Source organism: Carlito syrichta, unplaced genomic scaffold (genome assembly GCF_000164805.1).
Source record: "Carlito syrichta isolate Samal-C Ts95f unplaced genomic scaffold, Tarsius_syrichta-2.0.1 Scaffold313176, whole genome shotgun sequence".
Taxonomy (NCBI): Eukaryota; Metazoa; Chordata; class Mammalia; order Primates; family Tarsiidae; genus Carlito; species Carlito syrichta.
Genome location: NW_007257272.1, coordinates 184,309 through 198,323, shown reverse-complemented (window position 1 = coordinate 198,323; position 14,015 = coordinate 184,309). Strand labels below are relative to the sequence as shown.

Below are 14,015 nucleotides of genomic sequence, written 5' to 3'. Positions count from 1 at the left end.
CCCACCAGCCCAAGGGGTTCCTGATGGCTAAAGAGGGCTTCATCCCACCTGCATCACTCACCCTGTTTCAACCCCATCCCACCCTCAGAGTGAAGAGGGCGAAAACCTAAACTCTGTGTTCCAATCCAGGAGAAGTTTTCCCAAATGGATATCTTGGTCCTGATGACAGCGGCCATCTGCCACGATCTGGATCATCCCGGATACAACAACACGTATGCACAGGATTTTTTTCTGGGGCCCTGGGCTTCCCTGAGCAGGAGCCTTCAGGGATATCAAACCTTTGGGGGACTGCCACATTCCTGTTCCATCCTGGCTCCAGGTTCAGCACATACCAGCTGAGTCCTGGTTATGGGAGAAGAGAGGTCCTGGCAATGTCAGCATCTCCTCTACCCCAGGCAGAGGGCGACACCCACCAGGCACAGGGGCATCGACTCTACATGCACTTCTCGGGAGCTGGCTCCTTCCTGGGCAGCCTCCCAGCCTTCCTTAAGGCCAAGGCAGAGGGCAGGGGCCAGTTAAAGTGAGAAGGAGCTGCAGAGGAACAGGAGGTGAGGGGGGTCCATCATGGGGCCGCCAGGTCAAGCTCTGAAGGGGCGTCACTCACTCCTGCCCCTGTAGGCACAGACTTCCTCCCACGTGCCTAATGAAGTCCAGGCCACATGCACTGGTTTGCATTCACAGTGATGCATCAGTTCTTTCTAAGTCCCCTACATATGAACAAGTTCTGTTCTGAGCACGTGTTTGTAAGTCTAATTTGTTCAAAAGTCCAACAAAGTGAGTCTAGGTACCCAGCTAACACAATCAGCTATACAGTATCTGCTACATCACTGCTGCTTTTACACTTGCTTCTGGACAACCAGGCTTGAAATAAAGATACTGTACTACTGTGCTTCATACAGTCCTGTACAGTAAAGTACGGAAAAGCACAACCTCTTGCAAAGGTTGCATGCACATGTCAATGTACACCCGACATATGAACTAACTGACATGATTGGGCATGTGAACACATGTTTGCATCTTTGAAAGTTCACAACTTGAAGGTTTGTATGTAGGGAACTTACTGTATTGAATTTGAGTGTATTTTTGCAATGACATCAGATGTTCCTGAGAGCTTTGCCCCCGTGTGCCAGAGCCAAGCAGATTCTGAGGTGTGGCCTCCCCCAAGGAGGCAATCACCATGCATATTCATCTGTTCCCTTTCTGCTAGTTTCACACTCACAACCCCAGGGATGACAGACCCGCAGAAAGACCTTGACCACAGAGCATCTGACACAAAAAGACAGCCTGGCGCTGCCTCCAAATGTCTGCCTTTGGCACGTATTGAAACTTGACAATCTTTGCAAGAGGCCATGATGCCTTCAGGGCATTGACTCAGGGAAGTTCTGGGCTCCTCTGTAGTGTCTATCTAGTAGGACTATACAATGTGGGATGTCCAGTTGTGCAGGGTAGCAGAGAGTTGGTAGAGTTGGCAGTAGTGAACTCCTGATATGGGCAGGCCACAGTTAGCTTCCCCAACCCCCACTCCCCCAGTGCTTTCTCCTAGCCTCTGCCAAGGCCTCCTATGCCCCCGGGTGTTGCTCTCTGCTGAGCAGATGCCCAGTACAGGCACCTGAGCCTCCCCTGCTCTCCCCTCACCTCCCAGGTACCAGATCAATGCCCGCACGGAACTGGCAGTTCGTTACAACGACATCTCGCCACTGGAGAACCACCACTGCGCCGTGGCCTTCCAGATCCTCACTCAGCCCGAGTGCAACATCTTCTCCAACGTGCCTCCAGATGGCTTCAAGCAGATCCGACAGGTGTGCAGGGCAAGGGCCCTCCAAGGGATGGGGAAGGTTCGTGATGGGAGACAGAGTAGACTCTACTCTCCCGTAGCTGGAGGTGCCCGAAGCTCCCACCGGAGACTCTGAGGAACCTGCCCTCTTTCCTCACCTCTTCCAGGGCCCAGATGGAGCCCCAAGAACAGAGTGCTCATGCCATGCACACAGGTATTCACTGACCTGTACTTTCCAGCCACTGTGTAATTCAACCTTCATCAGCTTCCTTTGAGAGAAGTCATTTATCTATTTTTCAGCCCAGAAGACAAAGGCTTAGAGAGGCTAGATAACTCACTCAAAAGGAGAACAGGTCCTAGGGAGACACATCTGCTACATCCAACCTAGTAGAGCTGACCACTGCCCCATAACCCCAGCTGCTGTCACCTGCTCCCCATGGCCTGGCAGCTACTCCCCCTTCAGATAAGGGACCTTTCTGCCTCTCAGGCATGATGGGAGGAGAGTGGGAGGGTACTTGCACGAGAGGAACATTAATCAGCCCAGCAGTCACCTGCCCAGCTCACAAAAATAACACCCCTCTACACAGAGGAGGTCCCCATTGAACCATAACTTGGTCCTCCACCCTCTGACATTTTTGCAGGGGAGGGAAGGTCTCAGAACAACCTCTGAAAGAAGTATAGTGGGTTGATTTGGAATTGTAGCCCCCCCCAAAAAAAGATATGTCCACCTTCTATGGATACGATTTTATTTGGAAAAAGGGTCTTTGAATCTGTACTTAAGATCTCCAGATAAGATCAGCATGGATTGGGCCCTAATCCAATAAGTGTCCTTGTAAGAGACAGAAGGGGAGAAGACACAGACACAGAGGAGAAGACCATGTGAAGATGGAGTGATTGGATATTGGAGCAACATGGTCACAAGCCAAGGGACGCCTTGAGCCACCAGGAGCTGGGAGGGACAAGGAAGGATCCCCCTGGAGTCTTTTGAGGGATCATGGTTCTACCCACAACTTGATGCTAGACTCTGGCCTCCAGAACTGTGGAAAAGGAATTTCTTTTGCTTTAAGCTGCCCAGTCTGTAGTACTTTGCATGGTAGCCCCAGGATACTGACACAGGGCACCGTCTCCAATCTCTCTGAGGAGCCATCTTCAGCTATTTCACAGATGCAAACCTCACTCACTCTGTGTAAATGGCCTTTCTTCATGATGCAATGGATAAAACCTCTCTGGAATCCAGCTCTGGGAAATCGCTCATCTCTCTCCTGCAGAGCCAAGAAGCTTGCCTTTATCAGAGAGCACCAGCCTCATAAACCATTGTTTCCCGATTTGTCTATGCTTCTAGGAAGTTCAAAGCGAAATGGGGTGCTTATTACAGTCACCACTGAATCACTGATTCCTGGTACAATTATCTCCCCTTTATTTATAGCCTTCTGGCTACCCTCCCATGTTTATGGTTCCCTGACAAGCATGTGCTGTATGTTGTGATAAGCTGTAGCAAGTCTTCCTCAGCAGTAGGTCAAGAGAAGCCATGAAGAGAGAATGCCGCCCAATGGGTGCATAGTGGGGAGCTCCTCCAGAAATAGAAATAGGACCTGGGGAATCAAAGCAAGTGAACATCCCCTTAGCATAGGGCCCACCCCGGTGGGGCGTGTCAGAGCAGCATCCCAAAAGAGAAGTGGGCACCTGACCAGAGAATCCACCACCCTATAGATGGGATCGTTCTCATACCAGCCACATAAGAGTTATCCTGTTTCAAATGCTTAACTGACTTTAAAATCAGACTTTCTTCTGGGGGTAAAATTAGTTTAAAGCTTAAAATTTTTTTAAATGTCATTGAAGATTTGAGGGATAACTGAAGAAAGCATTCACTAATAACACAATTAAATCTTTACAGAAAAATAGCTCAAAATGAAAGTGATGGCCTCCCAAAAAAATAGATTTTAGATCACTAACATGGATTGATTTAGGTTTTGTATTTTATGCTTGTGGTTTTATTTTCTTAGTAAAGGAGAACACCATACCTGGCACAGAGATGTCTTCTGTAAATGTGGAATGGATGAATGGATGGATAGATGGATGGGTGGATGCATGGATGTGTGGATTGTGGATACATGGACAAGTGGATGGATGGATGGTTGGATGGGTGGATGGATGGATGCATGCATGCATGGACAAGTAAATGGATGATGGATGCATGCATAGATGCATGAACAAGTGGATAGGTGGAAGGATGGATGCATGTATGTATAGATAGATGGATTCATGGGTGGACGAACAGATGGACAGATGGATGGATGGATGGATGGATGGATAAGTGAATGCATATTAAGTGGATGGATGGATGAATGGATGGATAAGTGAGTGCATGTTCAAGTAGATGGATGGATGGATGGATGGACGGATGGATGGGTAGATGGATGCATTGATGGATGGATTCATGGACAATGGATGTGTGCATAGAGTCATCATGAGAACTAAATGAAAATATGTGTCCAGAGGACTGAGTACACAGTAGGTGCCTATTGAATAATTGTTGGGATTATGCCTTGTGTTAACACTTTGTTCTTTCACTATTCAGGGAATTATCACACTAATCTTGGCCACTGACATGGCAAGGCATGCAGAAATTATGGATTCTTTCAAAGAAAAAATGGAGAGTTTTGACTACAGCAACGAGGAGCACATGACCCTGGTGAGTAGACCTGTACTGCCCCTAGTGGGTCTGGCTAAGTGGGTCACACCATCCAGCTCACACTGGAAACCAAGAAGCCAAAGTTTTTAGCCTTGCCTTGGAACAAAGTGTCTATAAATCTGGTTTACAAAGTTACAACTCACTAGAAAATCCCCTGGGCAAGGCCTCCCATCCTGAAGGAGCCTCTCACATGGTTAGATGGCAGCACACTCCGTTTCCTCCTTCTCTTTTGAATTTAAAGGAGATAAATGAATGAAGGCGATGTGTCATGCTCTGGTTTCCTGGGAATAAAGTTGACTCTCCAGAAGGGTATAGCCCCAGCACGGCATACTGAGAACCCACCTCTAGGAGGTCAACTCCTACCCAGCTGGACGCCTATGCTCTATGACTCAGCACCCCTCCACCTGGCCTGCAGCACAGCTGGGAGCCCCTCTGTAAGCAGGGTGACCAGAGAAGGGGCGGCGCTTCACCAGTGAGGAGTGTGTGCCAGGTTTGCCCAGTGTCTGCTCTTCATAAAGAGAAAAATGCAGCCGGGCTTGGTGGCTCAGCCTGTAATCCCAGCACTTTGGGAGGCTGAGACGAGAGGATTGCCTGAGCCCACGGGTTCGAGACCAGGCTGGGCCACTTGGCAAGACCTTGTCTCTACAATAAATCAAAAATTAGCTGGGCATGGTAGTGTGCACATGGATTTCCAGCTACTTGGAAGGCTGAAGTGGAAGGATCGCCGGAGTCCAGCAGGTTGACGCTGGGGTGGCCATGAGAGCACTTCAGCCTGGGCGACAGAGTGAGATTCCAACTCAAAAAAAAAAGAGAGAGAAATGTGTGAAAACTCCCCCTCCCAGCCTTCAAAGAGAAAGTGAATTATGTGGAGTCTCATCTAAGCATTTAGAATGCTTCTGGCATTCTCACTTTTAAAATGAATTGTCTTGTTTAAAATTAATAAACATCACTACACCTCCAGCGTGGTTGATTAACAGGAAGCTCCTTGTAGATCAGACTTCAGTTCTAACCGTCCAGTGCCAGGAGGACAAGGCTTTAGGGATTATGGTTTAAGTCCCCTACATATGAATGAGTTCCATTCCAAGAGCATGTTCATAAGCCCAATTTGTTCATTAAGTCCAACAAAGTTAGACTAGGTACCCAATTAACACAGTTGTCTATACATACCAGCTACATCACCACTGCTTTTACGCTTGCTTCCAGATATCCTGGGCTTGAAATAAAAATATTGTACTACTGTACTTTATACAGTCTTGTACAGTAAAGTACACAATAGCAGAGCCACTTTGTTTAGGGTGCACTCACGTGTCAATGTACACCAGACATGTGAACTAACCTATGTGATTGGACATGCAAACACACATTTGCATCTTTGGAAGTCTGCAACTTGAAGGTTCTTATGTGGGGGACTTACTGTACTTGGTCTGTGGAGTTGAAGGGCAGTTCATTCCCAAAGTCTGCATGAAAGGAAGGATCTCACCATTGCCTTGCTAGACTCCGGTGTGGCCGTGCTTCCTGGCTTTGGACTCCTCCCCCACCTTGGAGAGGTGAATCTTCTCTCTCTCTTCTCTTTCTCTGATTTACTTTTGAATAAACTATATTTTGAATCTAAAAAAAAAAAGAAAGGAAGGATCTCTTGTTGTCCATAACTGGATGGTGGGAGAGTGTGTCCCCAGGCCAAGGCCTCCTGTAGTCCCTTCCCTGAGAGGGAACTAGGAAGTGATGCATCTAGTCAGTTCCTGTAAAGCAAGCTTCTTGCTCACCAAACACCGAAGGCATGTAGGAGGCACCACACTGTCCTTCATGACGTGAGGGAGGGCAAGAGGAATGGACACAAATAAGTCTAGAGGTATGACCCCTCTGAGGTGTGGGGAGAGGCCAGAGAAGGGGTGGGGACACAGGAGACCAAGAGTCAGGTGCCAGGTGTGAGGATGTCCATCAGGACAACAAGCCCAGCTGCAAGTCCATCTCAAGCCTTACTCACCTGCTGCAGCTGCACAGGCCAGAAGCAAACTGAGGCATGGTGCCCAGGGTTCAATTTTATCCCAACAGACCAGCACTAGGCCAGGTCAGACAACAAGCAGTACAGATTGAGGCATCTGTCTCTTTATGGACCCAGGGAACTGGGGGCAGAAGTGAGGGAACAACTGGGAGGGGGATCTTTCTGGGTTTAAGTGGGGCCCCAGCAAGGAGGTCTTCGAGTGGAGGGCAGGGCTGAGCATGGGATGTGTGTGAGGCGTGTATGGCCTGCAGGACCTGCAGCCTTGACCCCCCAGGGACCGCACCTCCCTAGCCCTGTGCTAGGTCTGTCTGGGGGTGGGAGGTTGCAGTTCCCCCCAAGGTCTGCCAGGTGGAGGCTTGTAATTGCCTCCAGTCTGGAGCCAGACTCATCACAGAGGAGACTCTCTGGGACCAATAAGGAAGGGCAGGGGGTACAATGGGCAGCCAAGTCCCTTTGAGGTTACATTGAGCTTGGAAAGCAAAATCTGTCTCACCTTGTGCTGACGTGGATCTGAACCGAGCTGTCCTTCACCAAGTCACATTCCCTAAACCGGCAGAGGAAGGGCCCCAGGCTCGGGGCCAAGTGTCACAGCTAGACTTTCATGTCTAATCAGCCTCAGACCCTGAAAGGGAGCCAATACTTTGATCCTCAAAGCTGGCCATTCCAGGTGATAGTCATTTGTGCCTGGCACAAGGCAAGGTCACAGGATGCCAGCCCTCCACAGCGTGTGTCTTGAAAGTCCAGTGGAGATGCTTTGGCTAAACCCTTTGGCCTGCCCTGTCTCTTTCTAAAGCGCCATTATGTGCCAAACCTTGCCAGGTTCAGAGGGAGTGCCTGGTCTCCTGGGAAAATGAAAAATGTCCCCATCTGGGGGATAACTGCAAACAGGTTGGGGCTGGGCATGGGGCAGTCCTGTGAGGGACGTCATCTGGCCTGGGGTGGCCAGGAAAGCTGGAGAAGGAGACCGGGACAGGACCTTGAAGGTTCACACTGCATTGAAGGAAGGGGGCACATCCACCCTCGAGGGAACAAAGCCCAGCTACCCCTCAGCCTCCATCTCCTCCTACCTGTAATGGCAAGTCCAGACCCAGAGAGCAACAGCAGGCTATGTTATATCTTCCATCACCTAAATTCCAAAATCTCTGCTTTCAGCTGAAGATGATTTTGATAAAATGCTGTGATATTTCCAATGAGGTCCGTCCGATGGAAGTTGCAGAACCTTGGGTGGACTGTTTATTAGAAGAATATTTTATGCAGGTAAGAGTCTAGCAAAGCAATCAAGCCCCGGTTGCTCTTACTAGCCCACTTAACAAGGGTGGTGTTTGGGAGAGCATGCCAGGGTGGACCAACATGTTCACTTGGTGGCTGGTGGCTTCACCAGGCTCCAGGAAACCTTCATGGCGAGCGTTCATCAGGAACAAAATAGGTTGTCATTTGAGACCTGAAAGACAGTGAAAGCCCAGACAAGCTAATGTTGTAAAACTGCCGCCTCTCACCACTAATTGAGCAACTATTATGGGAGGACTTGTCAAGCAAATTGCCTAGAAGTCAAGAAGCAAGAATTGCACCCAGGAGTGGGTGACACCCAGCAGGTCAGCTTACAAGGAGGGGTTGGAGAAAGGAAGATCGGGGACATGAAAAACCAAGACAGCCAAAAATAAAAAACATGCAAAGCACAGGAAGCTTTTAAATGCAAGGGCTTCACCAGCCCTAGGACACAAGAGGGGCTCTGCAGCCTGCCTCAGCTGCTGCGATGTCCTGTGATATGCTGAATGAATCACGGCCTCTCCCTATACCTGGTCCTCACAGCTCCCACCTGCATACCCAGCAAAGGCTCTTTTTAGCACTTAAGATACTGCAAGCTCTTCCTTGTTCTTATGGATACACATTTGAGGCACAGTTTGTTTGGCTGTTGGTTAATGAGCTTGTTTTGTTCTTTCTCTAAGAACAGTGATCCAGATTCCGGGGGCATTTCTGTCTTTAATGTCGCTGTCTACCGCATTCCCTGCAGAGTGACCGCGAGAAGTCGGAAGGCCTTCCGGTGGCCCCATTCATGGACCGAGACAAAGTGACCAAAGCTACAGCCCAAATCGGGTTCATCAAGTTTGTCCTGATCCCAATGTTCGAAACAGTGACCAAGGTGGGTGTCCCCTCACGCTGATGGTGTAACAGTGAGAATATGCACATGCTCACACACGCAGTCACATGCAAGCCCTGAGAAGCCTCTTCACCTGGCTGTCATGGTGACTGTGGCTCCTGCCCCATCCAGAGCCTGCTCCCTGCCGCCTGCCCTTGACCCCAGCATCATTCCTCTCCCTGTGAGCTGAGCTCTCTGCCACACCTTGCTGGGCCCTCAGAGCCCCCTCCTGGGCTTCATCCAGCACTGCTGACCTTCAGAATCCAGTAGGCAGCACCAACTCTTTCTTTGACTCTCTGGTCCCTCCCTCCCCATCCCCAGCCATCAGACCGCATCCTTACCCCTGGAGGAACCAGCTGGGTCGGCGTCCCAGTCTTCACCCTACCCTACCCCTGAGTCCTTACTGGCCAGAGCTGCAGGTGGCCACCTGCTGAGGCTCCCAGCTCAGGTCCCCTCAGCATGTCTAAAGCAGACTCAGCTGTCGCCTCCCCATCTGCCCCACCAAGCAGTGACTGGGGCCGAGGCTGCCAGGTCTCCTGCTTTTCCCTCTTGCAGCTCCATGTGCTGCAGATCCTTGGAACTGCCCCATGCCCTTCCCACTCCCAGGACTCCCAGCCAGGCGGCTGTTGTCAGGTCCTCTGCCCACATCTTGGGAAGGACCTCCCAGCCTGTCCCCAGCCCTATCTCACAGGGATGGGAGACATGGGAGTAGGGAGGAGTAGACTTTTCATAGGGCCGCAGGAGGAGGCACTGGGGGCACAAAGCAGAGCAGGAATATGGAAGGGGCAGAGAAGTGCTGGCATGAGGGTGTCCAGGCAGCAGGAATGACCCAGTGGCTTCCACACAGGAGACCTGATGCCCGTTTTTCTCACTTGTTTTCTGCTGCCTTAAGAACAAAGGGCTGGCCAGGCAAGGTGGTCTGTAATCCCAGCACTTTGGGAGGCCGAGGCAGGAGGATTGCTTAAACCCAGGAATTCAAGACCAGCTTGGGCAACATAGCGAGATTTCATCTCTACAAAAATCTTTTCAAAAAATATTAGTTGAGTATGGTGGCACAGGTCTGTAGTCCCAGCTACTCTGGAGGCTGTGGTGGAAGGATCATCTGAGCCCAGGAGGTTGAGGCTGTGGTGAGCCGTGATCATTCCACTGCACTCCAGCCTGGGCATCAGAGTGAGACCCTGACTCCAACAAACAAACAAACAAACAAAAAGAACGAAAGGCCATTTGAACAAGTCCATTTGTTCCCTGCAGCTCTTCCCTGTGGTTGAGGAAAGCATGCTGCAGCCCCTATGGGAATCTAGAGACCGTTACGAGGAGCTGAAGCGGACAGATGATGCCATGAAAGAGGTAACATGATGTGTTAGAGTTAGCCTTCCTCGTGGCGAATGGGTGGAGCAGGCCAGCTCTCTTTCACACTCCTGACTCCAGAATCCTGAACACACCAAACCGGGCACATGGAAGGTGGCCCTATAGACAGGAGCACATGCCCATCCTGCCAGAAAGCGGGACTCAATAAAATTAGGGAGTCTGTACATGGGGTGAAACCAAACTGCAGGTGCCTAGGAAAGTGCACCAGGGCTCTGCGCTCTTTTGGGGGGCTTACTGGCCACACCCTCACAAGAATCACACCTGGCCCCTGCTCCATGCAGGTCCCCCCCCTCCTGGCCCCTGGGCCAACTTGTTCAGAGGAGGGCATGGGGTGGAAAGGGATGGCACCCTTGGCACAGGGGCAAAGGGACCACCCACATGGCTGCTCCCCAGCCCAGAACACACAGAGTCAGCTTGCCACCTCTCAGGGGTTAAGGAGCCTGGGTCTGACTCTAGGTTGGGTTAATTCTGATTTACAGGAAAGGATCAAGGTCACAGGCTCAGCGCCTCCTGGCCTGAAGTCCAGCTGCCCACAGTGTGCCATCTCTCCCCATCCACCCTCCCGTCCTCCTCTCTCCAGTGTCCCAACGAAGCTACTTACGCAGGCTTTGACCTATTCTGCCCTCGGTAAAAGAGGGAGCCTGAAATGCCCTCTCTATGCCACTTAAACACGCTTCAAGGCTGCTTTGGTCAGGCTCTCCTAGTTACTGCGTAGTCCTACCCCGCTTTTCTGCATGACCACTCCTGAATCCCCTTTGGCCTAGGACACCCCACTGAGCCCTGAGCTGTTTGCCAGACATGTCCTTGTATAGGTTTCATCCCCTTCAACTAATAATACCCTGCATGTTGTGCATACACCTACCTTGGGCAAATGCCAGGCATACTGTAGGTGCTCAACAATCACTCACGAGTTGGTTGAAAACCCAGACCAGCAGTCCTGATTTCTCTAGTTGGATTTTGTTTTTACAAGAACACAGAGAACACTCCGAAATTCCAGAAGGCTAGGAGCAGAACAGACAGAAATGGGCATAGCAAGCGTCCCCTGGTCCAGACCCCCAACAGGAGAGCTGAAGAGGCTTCTGCCTCTCCTGGGCCACCAGTGAACCATTGCTGTGGGGTACTTGTGTCTCCAAGTCCTGAGTCCTGCTGCCCGATGGGGGACTCCAGGGCCCTCCAAGACATCTTCCTGCCCCCAGACACACAAAAGAGGTATAAGGGAGCCTGAGCTGTGGCTCCACACCACCAGCAGTCCTGTGGCTGGGGGAGCTGCAGTCAGGCGATCTCACTGCCCAGGTTGTGACCTCACTCCCAAGCCCCAGACAAGGCCCCGAGGTGAGGCCTCAGGTGTCAGGAAAGTCTAGAGGATGCAGAACTGCCTCTGAAAACCTGGCATCAAGTGTGTTTAGGCTCGGGGTTGCAGACGGCAGTCTTTCACATCGTAGCGAACTCAGACAGCAGAAGCCGCTTAAAGGGACGCAGTCGCTCCACTGGCACCTCCTGGACCCTGACTGGGCCTTCTCCACATTCTGTCCTAGTTGCAGAAGAAGACCGAAGGCTTGACATCTGGGGACACCGAGAAATCCAGAGAGAAAAGCATAGAAGTAAAAAATAGTGAAGGTAACACTATGTTGAATTGGTTTCTCCACGCCTGCAGTAACTCAGGCTAAAACGGGAGGAGGGTGCTGAGAAGTCTGTGGGAGGGTGGACGGAAGGAGGGAGGGCGGGAGGAATTCTTAATTTGGGAATGTGCTTAAGTAAGCGAAACGTGTATTCCTTGCATCTAATAATGAGACTTGGGCTCTGAAGGAAGGGGAACATACTTTCATGAATAGAAAAACATTAATAATTAGCGTTTGTGCTACTTCTAAGAGAAAGTTTTTTTATTTTTTATTGTATTCTATTCTATTTTTTTTAGTCAGGGTCTCACTCTGTCACCCAGGCTAGAGTGCAGTGGCATGATCAATGGCGATCACGGCTCATGGCAGCCTCTACCTCCTGGGCTCAGGCGATCCTTCCACTTCAGAATCCCAAGTAGCTAATTGGGATTTTGTTTGTTTGTTTTTTGTAGAGACGGGGTCTTACTGTGTTGTCCAGGCTGGTCTCAAACTCCTGGGCTCAAGCAATCCTCCCACCTCGGCCTCCCAAAGTGCTAGGATTCCAGGCATGAGCCACCATACCTGGCTTCCACCTTTTTAAAAATGCGATTGAAGTAGTTAAAGGTTTTCCAAAATGAAATATTTGCTTATATGATTTCAAGCATTTTCCTCTGCCCTTGTCCATACTAGTCATTCATTTAGTCCACGTGGAATGCAGAAACAGCCCATTTGACCACTTCATAATAAGGTCATGCCACACACGTGCCTAACAGATAATTTGAGAGTCTCGTATTTTATCGAGCATTCAAGGCTCAGAGCATGAGACACTGGTTATGGTTTGTAAGAGGAGCCATGGCCGGCTTCAGCATCCCACACATCTTGTTTTGAATCCAAGCATTACTAATTACAAGCTGAGAGACACACACTAGTGTCTCACCCTCTCTGAACTCATAGCCCTAATCTAAACCAGAAGTAACACTGCCATTTTTATTGCTGTTTTAGCCAAATGCCGGTCCCTACACAGTGCTTGTTAAACATTGGCATTTGATTTTTTAAGTTAGATCACATTGTTCAATGGCTCAGAGGAGGGGCCAGTATTGTTTTATTTGACCTAAATGTGCTCAACAATGTGTCTGATGGCTTCTGTCTTTCAAAATGGTGTGTGTGTGAGCCTGTGACATTTGTGATGCTTGCTGCCAGCACATCTTCAACCCCGACAAAAGCAAACCAGTGGTCATTTTCCTTCTTCAGCAGACTGTGTCTGAGAAAGCAGAGGCCACAACACATGAGTCCTGTCCAGAAAGGATGGCTGTGCTGTGGGGAATCCCCCATTCAGGAACAAGATCTCTGGACACCGGATACCACAAGACCACATTTTCTAAGAACTGTTTTGTCCACTGATAACAAAAAAAAGGAATTCATGATGCTGTACAGAATTTTTATTTTTAAACTGTCTTTTAAATAATATATTCTTATACAGAAATGGGTGCTGTACTTTTTCCTCGGTAGAGTTGTGTATCCTGGGGCTGCTTCCGGTAAGTTCCCTTATGGAGGCGGAGAACACTGCGCTTTTCCCACAGATGCACCTTAGCGCGACTGACTGGCGTGATATGATGCATACATCTGTGTAAATTCAGCATTAAATGTCAGATTGGTGCCCTGAGCGCAAGGACAAACCCGTATCCTGTGTTTCTGAGCAGAGGGAGATGTAAGGAGATCTGGGGACTGAGGCAGTTGGTCAGGCTATAGGTCATGTGTTGGAGCAAACGTGCACGTAGTCACAGGGTAGCACACCACTGGGCGCATGGTCACAGGGAGGTTGGTGGTTTAAGAGTTAAAACCCCAGATAAGGAAAAGAGACACATCTACTTAGCACATTTGACAGTCTCTGTCTCAGTGGAGGAGAGATGCCCTTTCCTTTCTAAGTTGGATTTGGTGACAAGCATCGAGGATATTCTGGGTGGCACTCTGTCCCACAGGGAGGCCCAGCACCTGGCTTCTTCATGGTCACACTTTGGTTCTTGCTGAGATGGTCACGCACAGCTGAACTTTCACTCAGACTCACGGCGTGCACTTGAACTCCCAGAGACTCGATTTATAAAAAGCAAAGAAAGACCAGGCACAATGGCTCCTGCCTGCAACCCCAGCACTTGGGGAGGCCGCGGTGAGAGGATTGCATGAGCCCAGGAGTTCGAGACGAGCCTGATTTATTTTTTCTACATAAATCAAAAAATCATGGGCATGGTGGTACACAGCCGTAGTCCCAGTTACTCAGGAGGCTGAGGTGGGAGGATCTCCTGAGCTCAAGAGGTCGAGGCTGTGGTAAGCCATGATTGTGCCACTGTACTCTAGCCTGGGAGACAGGGTGAGACCTCAGTGGAAGGAAGGGAAGGAGGGAGGGAGAGAGAGAGGCAGGGAGGGAGGGAGGGAAGGCGGGAGAAAAAGAA

At 50.0% G+C, this 14,015-nt stretch overlaps 1 protein-coding gene across 1 annotated transcript in view; it reads left to right on the top strand.

Annotated features, from left to right (window-relative positions):
- PDE9A (phosphodiesterase 9A) overlaps positions 1–13,037 on the top strand; it is a 78,764-nt gene extending 65,727 nt beyond the window's left edge. The window contains exons 11-18 of the mRNA XM_008070177.2: positions 130–212; positions 1,643–1,799; positions 4,353–4,466; positions 7,621–7,725; positions 8,480–8,608; positions 9,857–9,952; positions 11,509–11,590; positions 12,820–13,037. Of these exons, the coding sequence (XP_008068368.2) occupies positions 130–212; positions 1,643–1,799; positions 4,353–4,466; positions 7,621–7,725; positions 8,480–8,608; positions 9,857–9,952; positions 11,509–11,590; positions 12,820–12,833 (780 nt within the window). The 3' untranslated portion in view covers positions 12,834–13,037. The remainder of the gene's footprint in view (positions 1–129; positions 213–1,642; positions 1,800–4,352; positions 4,467–7,620; positions 7,726–8,479; positions 8,609–9,856; positions 9,953–11,508; positions 11,591–12,819) is intronic.
- Positions 13,038–14,015: the final 978 nt, after the last annotated feature.